The sequence below is a fragment of the Thermobia domestica genome, chromosome 13 (genome assembly GCF_964235325.1).
Source record: "Thermobia domestica chromosome 13, izTheDome1.hap1.1, whole genome shotgun sequence".
NCBI classification, from domain to species: Eukaryota; Metazoa; Arthropoda; class Insecta; order Zygentoma; family Lepismatidae; genus Thermobia; species Thermobia domestica.
In genome coordinates, this window is record NC_137466.1 from 167240632 (window position 1) to 167248565 (window position 7934).

Genomic DNA, 7934 nt, shown 5'->3' on the forward strand with positions numbered 1-7934 from the left:
GCCATTTTCAATTAAAAATTATGTTACTCTAAGAACAACTTGATGAGTGCAGCCTAAGCTCTAAAACCTGCCTGTAGACACCCCAGCTCTTTACTTAACGAAGACGTACGAGTAATTTATTTATCTTGTTATTGCCTCGTCCTTTCGCCCCTTTATTGAGAGCAACGAAGGAAAAGACAATGGAAAAGTGTTACGGTGCCTCATTTAGAAATTTACACTACACATAAAAATTGCTCTTGATGACCAACGCGTTGACACACTATATAGAGCTATCAAAAGTAGCACTGATTTTGCAAGATTTATTAAAGGGATCATTAAGTAACAAATATTTGGAGCAAGTGTGATAAATAAAAATGTCGTTATACGTGGTCCTATAATCCAGCTCTTTTAAAGGAAAGATAATTTTGTGGTGAAGTGCACCTGTTTATACATACATGGTGATATTAATGGCGATCTGTTAAATGGAATCTCAATGCTACAAAGATTCTACGGATGAATACCAATTCTTCAGGAATAAGTCACCGTGTAATGCGAATCCCTCGAAAATAGTAGGCAATCATCTTCTATGCGGAGTTCTTAGGGTTCCTAAAGTTCAAACAGTCATATTTATTTTTTTAGTGTTTTATTAATTCTTTTTTAAACTTTCTACTAAAATATATTTTTCTTTTACTCCAGCTCCACTGAAAGAAGAACAAAATAGAAATCAGCTCCGGATCCGCCGTTCCACTTGTTCAGATGATGATCCAGAATTAACCAAGAACTTCCAGATAGGACAAATAGCTGGCAAAGAGGACGGGTGTAATGATGAAGAAATTACTAAAAATTCAGAATTATTATGTGCAATAAGCAAAGGTGACCTCAAGGAAGTGAAATTGCTTTTGGAATCAGTCAAGACTGGTATTTGTACGAGTAACAAATATAATCCACCTTTACACTATGCTGTTGAAGAAGGTAAAAATGATATTGTTAAAGAGTTACTGAATCCAAAATGGAAAATAAATATCAATCTTCAAAATAGTGAGGGTAATACACCGTTACATATCGCGACCTCTGGAGGTAAGAAAGAACTAGTTCAATTACTTGTAGACAATCAAGCAGCAATTGATATCAGAAATACGAAAGGTCAGACCCCGTTAGATATTGCTAAAGGTGTTGTTATTGATGTACAAGAGATTATAACTATCTTGGAAAGATATCATATGGGATACCCAAAGCTTTCTACTCAAATGGATTCACAACGAAATATAGTAAAAGTGAAGGAAATGGGAAAAGATGAAAGGGGAAAAAATGACAAGCGAATCGAACAAAAGATTGACGCCCCCCAATATACTATTAGTGCAGACGTAGCAAAGCGAGAAAGTAAGCGGGTGATTAGGTTCGATTTAAGAGATTCAGTAATACCGTTTACTGGAAGGGAAGAAGAATTAGAACAGATAGTTAGTAACATAGACAGAGGAATAGTAGTTATCAGCGGTTTAGGGGGAGTAGGTAAAACTGAATTGGCTATAAAATATGCTCTTGAACACTACAATAAGGAGAGTAATGTTATATGGATAAACGCTGAGACACGTGAAAGTGCGAAAGAGTCGTATCGAAAATTGTTGAAAGAATTGCAAATAAAAACAATAGATCAGGACAGAGATGAGAAAAGTGTACAGCGAATGTCCAAGCTGGTGTATGACTTCTTTGCTAATGAAACAAGTCTTTTCATTTTCGATAATGCTGAAAAGTACACAATAATTAAGGAATTCTTACCTTTCCCTAGTAGGAACTTTCATGTTTTAATCACTTCCCAGAATCATGAATTGTTTAGTGAACAAGAACATGAAAAGGTAACAAAGCTGAACTTAGGTTCCCTTCCTGAAGAGAAAGCTGTAGAATTTGTACGGAAAGCGTTGAACATAAACAACGCATCGCAAGAAAAAGAAATAGAAGAGTTAGTAGAAACTTTAGGGTACTTACCTTTAGCATTACGGCAGGCAGTAGGGTATATTAAACAGTCAAATTACACCCAAACTATTGGAAAATATATTGAAATGTGTAAAAAGTCAGAACGTGAAATGAGTTCTTCCCTTAGTAGAGAAGATTTTACCAGTTACCATAAAACAATTTTGTTAACTTTCAAAGCTGCGATTGATAAAGTAAAGCACGGTGAAAATGGTGAGTTAGCTGAGGAAATTTTGAATGTAATAGCTTATTTTCATTCTGGTAAAATTCCTAAGGAGATATTTTTAAAACTCGCGTCAAACAGAGTTGAAGAAAATGATCCTATTATAATAAACAATAGAGCCGAAGGTGCTTTTACTTTACTTAGCAAATATTCTCTCATCAATGAGACAGAAAACCATGACCAAGTACATGTTCATGAGTTAGTACAGCAGGTGATAATATCAGAGTTAAGGGAAAAAAGTGAAGAAGGAATGAATTTAGAAGAAGAGTTTCTTGCAAAATCTCTTACATTACTACAGGAACAAATGTTTGATCGAAATAGCGCAGAGAAATATATACCTCATACTGTATCGGTTTGGAATTACGCAAACAAATATGATAAGTTAGTTGAGGATTTTATTGTTAATTATAGCGATGTTAAGAAAGCTTATATAACTTACCTCAATGCCGTTATAGAACATAGTAGTTACGAGGTCATTCAGTCCATAATGAGCAAAATAAATTCTCATAAACTTCAGGAGGTTGTTAACGAAAAAGATAAAGAAAGGAGAACACCATTACACTATGCAATTTTAAATGGTGATGAACACATAGTGCAACTTCTATTAGAGAAAGGTGCAAATGTTAGAGCTAAGAAGAAACATGGATGGTCTTCCTTACACTTAGCTGCTGAAAAGGGAAATTTACAAATCGTAAATATTTTACTAGAAAATCACGCAGATGTTGATGCTAAAACTGGATATAAGTTTACGTCTTTGCACTTCGCTGCGCGAGAAGGTTACTCACAAGTTGTCAATGCTTTGTTAGAAAAAGGAGCAGACGTTAATGCTGAAACTCAATATAAATTTACACCGCTGCATTTAGCTGCAGAGAACAATCATCTGGGGGTAATTGAAGTTCTGATGAAAAGTAAGATACTGAATGTCAATCCAGAAACTGAGTATAAATATACACCATTGCATTTGGCTGCGAGAAAAGGGCATTTTGAGGTTGCTAGAACTTTGTTAAAACAAGGTGCCAATATTCATGCATCAGATAATGGAAATTTTACACCATTACATTTAGCAGCACAAAATGGTCACTTAGAAGTTGTCAACTTTCTATTAGATAACGGAGCACCTATCGATCTTCAAACAACAAAAGGCAATACAGCATTGCATTTCGCCGCAGAAAATGGTCATTTGAAAGTTGTTAAGACTTTATTTCAGAAAAATGCTACGAATGACATTGAGAATAAAGAAGGTAAAACAGCATTGATCTTGGCAGCTGACAGAAGCAATTTAGATGTTAAAGATTATATAAGGCAACAGACAATGTTCAACAGAAGAGCAGGGACTTCTGGTATTAGTGGTCAGCTTTATGAAATCAACATCTTATTGTTGTTTCTACTTCAAGGATCAAAAGGTATAAATGGTTTCCACTTAGCAACAAACATGGAAGAAGCAGGAGACTTTGATGATGTAGTCTTTAAGTATGTAAGTAGAAAGGGAGTAACAGAAAAATCAAGCACTATATTTTTGCAGGCTAAACATCGTGCTAATCCAGAGAAAGACAAAATAACAGTCGAACAGTTATTTTCAGACTCAGAAAAGGGAGATTTTAACTTAAAGAAGTATTTCAATTCGTACCGTAAAGTTAAACAGAAATATTCAGAAGAAAGAGAGCATAAAATATTTGGAGGAAATTTTGAAGATGTAGATTTTATTATTTATACCAATGCCTCCTCTAATTTTAGTAAAAGCCCAGGAAGTGTTGTAAAAGTACCTACAGAACACGATAGTGTTTTAAACTTCTTAGAGAAGAGTAATAATTACTATAAATTAATCATCAGTGATGAGCGAAATAGAGAAAAGATTAGAGTTTTACAATATTCATCAGATTGTAGAAAATTGGCAAAAGAACTAGCTAAATGTATCTATTCCGATCAAAGGATAGAGATAAACGAAGGAATTCTAAAGAACTACCGTATTCCTCTAGCAAGAGAAGTTATTCAAAAGAAAGAGCGATCAAAGGAAGGTAGTTTTAGAGAAAACTTTCTAAATAGTGATAGTGCATTTAGAAGTGCATTATTTGAGGAAATGTTGAAACAGGATGCTTTTACTGGAAAGTCAGAAGATGAATTGAAATCATCGTTGCGAAACAAAAACATGAAACTGCCCGATAACTTTGAGAAATTCAATATTAGAAAAGGTAAGTTTCCAGAGTCCTTGCCTAATGATCTTGTAACTGATGAAGAGATTAAGGATTTTCTGAGTAGACTGAAGATTTTTATCGAACAACCTAGTGAAGAAGAACTAGGCAAAATCATAAAACAAAAGATACAAGAAATGCATAAAGTAGCTGACAATGACATTGAGTCAGTTTTTTCTGAGGTCAGAAACAAAGTACTAGAATGGTGGAAACATGGAGAAGAATACATTACAGCAAGAAACAGAATTTTCGAAGATGCGGTACGAATTTCAATTAGGTTTGATATAAAACAACCTGTAACTCTGTTTACCGGAAGAACTGAGGAGCTAAATAAATTACACGAGATATTGCAAAAGCAAGGTGAGGCAGTAATATCACAGATGGCTTCTGTAACTGGCCTCGGAGGTGTAGGTAAAAGTGAGTTAGCTAGAAAATATATTAGCGAAAATAGCATGCACTATGACAACAACATTATATGGATAAATGCTGATAACTACCTAACCATTTTCGATTCATTCCGTAGGCTTGCTCAAGGTAAGTTAAATCTTAGTACAAAGGATCCAAATGGAAAGGAAAAGAACATAGAATCTATTATTGAAGAAGTGTATAATTTTTTTACCGAAAAGCATAGGAACTGCCTCTTTATTTTTGACAACGCTGGAAAACATAAAATTTACAAGGAAGAAGATGAAGGCATAGATAAGTTTTTACCATCTGGTCCTAATAAACCTTTTGTTCTTATTACGTCTCGTGATCAGGAATGGGGAGAAATAAAGACGTTACCACTAGATGTATTTAGTGAAGAAGAAGCTTTAGAGTTCATTAGAAAAGCGCTAAATATAGAAAAAGAGTCGCAAGAAAATGGGATGAAGAAATTATCCCATACATTACAACGCTTACCTTTGGCTCTGAGGCAAGCTGTAGCTTACATTAAAATGGAAAACAAATGGTTAAACAACTGGGAAGGAAGAAACTTCACCATTGACGATTACTTGGACAAATTTAAAGAAAAAGCAGCTGAATTGTTAAAGAAATTACCGGATGAAATAAACGAGCGCTATACTAAAACAGTTCTCACAACTTGGAAAGTCACAATTGATAAGATTGTGCCTAAGGTATGTGGTAAGCAAGCTATAGAAATATTGGATGTTATAGCTTATCTTGGATCAGACAGCATTCCGGTAGAGGAAATATTTTCAACATTAATAAGTAACGAAGAGGAACGACACGGAGCTGTTGACTTGCTCTATCAATACTCTATGGTTAATTTGGAGCACGGGAAACTAAACATACACAGATTAGTACAGCAAGTAACAAGAATAGAATTAGAAATGAAAGAAAAAGACAAAAAGGTCGTAGAAAAGACCTTTGAATTATTGAAAGCTAGTTTTCCTTATGATAAAGATGCATCAGAAGATTTGTCAAAGAAAAAGAAGTTATTACCACACTTGGAACCGTTCATTTCACATGTAGATGACCAGTTGGGAAAATATCCTTCAGAAAAACAAAGAATAGAAATTGATTATCTTGAGAATTTATTATTGTGGATGAGTGATGGGTATTTTAACCTGAGCAATCCCAAGAGACAAAAGGAGGTATTGGAGCGGGCTTTACGTATACTGAGAGAGTATTATGAACCTAATCATATAAAAGTTGCCAACACATTATTGGGTTTAGCTAATGCTTACGGAGATATGGGTGATCATATGCAAGAATTGGAGTTGCTAACACAATCGTTAGAAATTGTCAAGTATAATTATGGCCCCGGTGATTTTAGAAATGCAGTTATATTAGGAAATCTAGGTAATGTCTATGGTAACTTAGGTTATCCTCAGAAGAAAAAAGAAACTTTGGAACGTGCATTACATATTTTAGAGAAATATTATGGACATAAGCATTTTGAACTTTGTAATACTTTAGTAAATCTGGGCAACGTTTATGGAGACCTAGGAAAATTTCATGAGGCAAAGCAGGTGATGGAACGAGCATTACAGATTGAGGAGGAACACTATGGATCTAATCATTTCCAAGTAGCTACTACACTTGTAAACTTAGGTCATGTTTATGGCACTTTAGGTCTTCCTGGAAAGCAAACAGAACTTCTGGAACGAGCCTTAAGTGTTTTCGAGAATTACTATGGCCCTGATCACTTTAAAGTTGCAGATGCAATAACTTGTCTATGTTACGCTTATGGTAATTTAGGAAATCCTCAGAAACAAAAGGAATTGCTAGAAAAAGCTTTACCTATTTTAGAAAAGCACTATGGGTATAAGTACATCAAAGTTGCCAAAACACTGTCAAACCTAGGTAATGCTTGTTGGGATTTAGGAGATTTTCACAGGACAAAGGATTTGTTTGAGCAGGCTTTGTCTATCTTAAAAAATCATTATGAACATGGTCATTTTGAAATTGCTGCACTACAGGTAAATCTGGGTATTGTTTATATGGAATTAGGTTATCTTCATAAGGCAAAAGAATTGTTAGAAACTGCATTAAGTGTTGAAAATGAGTTTTATGGATGTGGCCACTTAAATGTTGCCAGAACTTTACAAAATCTTGGTATTACTTACGGTGCTTTAGGTGATCTCCAGAAACAAAAGGAATTCTTAGAACAAGCTTTAAGTATTTTTGAAAAACACTATGGTGTTGACCATTTTGAAACTGCCAATGCTCTAATAAGTCTAGGAATTACTTATAGAGATTTAGGTAACTTTCATGAAGCAAGAAAGTTGTTAGAAAAAGCTTTAGTTGTTAAAAAGAAGCATTATGGATCTGATAATTTTGAAGTTGCTAAAACACTATCAAACCTTGGCACTACTTATGAGGATCCCCACAAGAAAAGAGAGTTGATAGAACATGCCTTACCTATTTTAAAGAAACATTATGGCGATGACCATTATGAAGTTGCTATTTCACTAGTAAATTTAGGTAATGCCTATGGTGGTTTGGATAATTTTCAGGAAAAGAAGAAGTTATTGGAACAGGCTTTAGCTATCTATAAAATAAATTTTGGATCTGAGCATTCTCAAGTTGCTGTCACATTAATAAATCTAGCTAATGCTTACGGTAGCTTAGGTGATCATCAGAAAAAAATGGAGTTGCTACAGGAGGCTTTATCTATTTTTGAGAGAAATTTTGAATCTAACCATATTCATGTTGCTATAACACTGACAAATCTAGGAACTGCTTACAAAGATTTAGGTAATATTCAGAAGCAAAAGGAGTTACTAGAAAAGGCTTTGCATATATACGAAAAAAATAACCATCCACAAGCAGCAGAATTAATAAGAGCACTGAACGAACTGTAATAGGCGTGCATGTTTGGTTTTAGCAATGGTAATACGTCAATAATAACGTACAACGAATTAATAATATCTAGGTATATATATACCTAGATATTATTAATTAGAAACTATTTTTCCTATTGTCGGCCCATAATTTTTAGTGATGTACTTAGCCATAGTATTTTTTTTTGTTTACAAGTACATACAAGAATTGCATCAATTTTGTGATCTTTTCGGAAGTGCAAAAACAGATTGTCTCTAAATGTTGTTAGTGTTTTATTTAATGTATTT

General features: G+C 34.2%; 1 protein-coding gene across 1 annotated transcript; it reads left to right on the forward strand.

Moving 5' to 3' along the window:
* The first annotated feature begins 936 nt into the window (after window positions 1-936).
* On the forward strand, window positions 937-7667 carry LOC145667849 (uncharacterized). The gene is made up of 2 exons (XM_081735281.1): window positions 937-951; window positions 1539-7667. Exons 1-2 carry the CDS (start codon window positions 937-939, stop codon window positions 7665-7667), a joined length of 6144 nt encoding a protein of 2047 aa, XP_081591407.1.
* The last annotated feature ends 267 nt before the right edge of the window (window positions 7668-7934 follow it).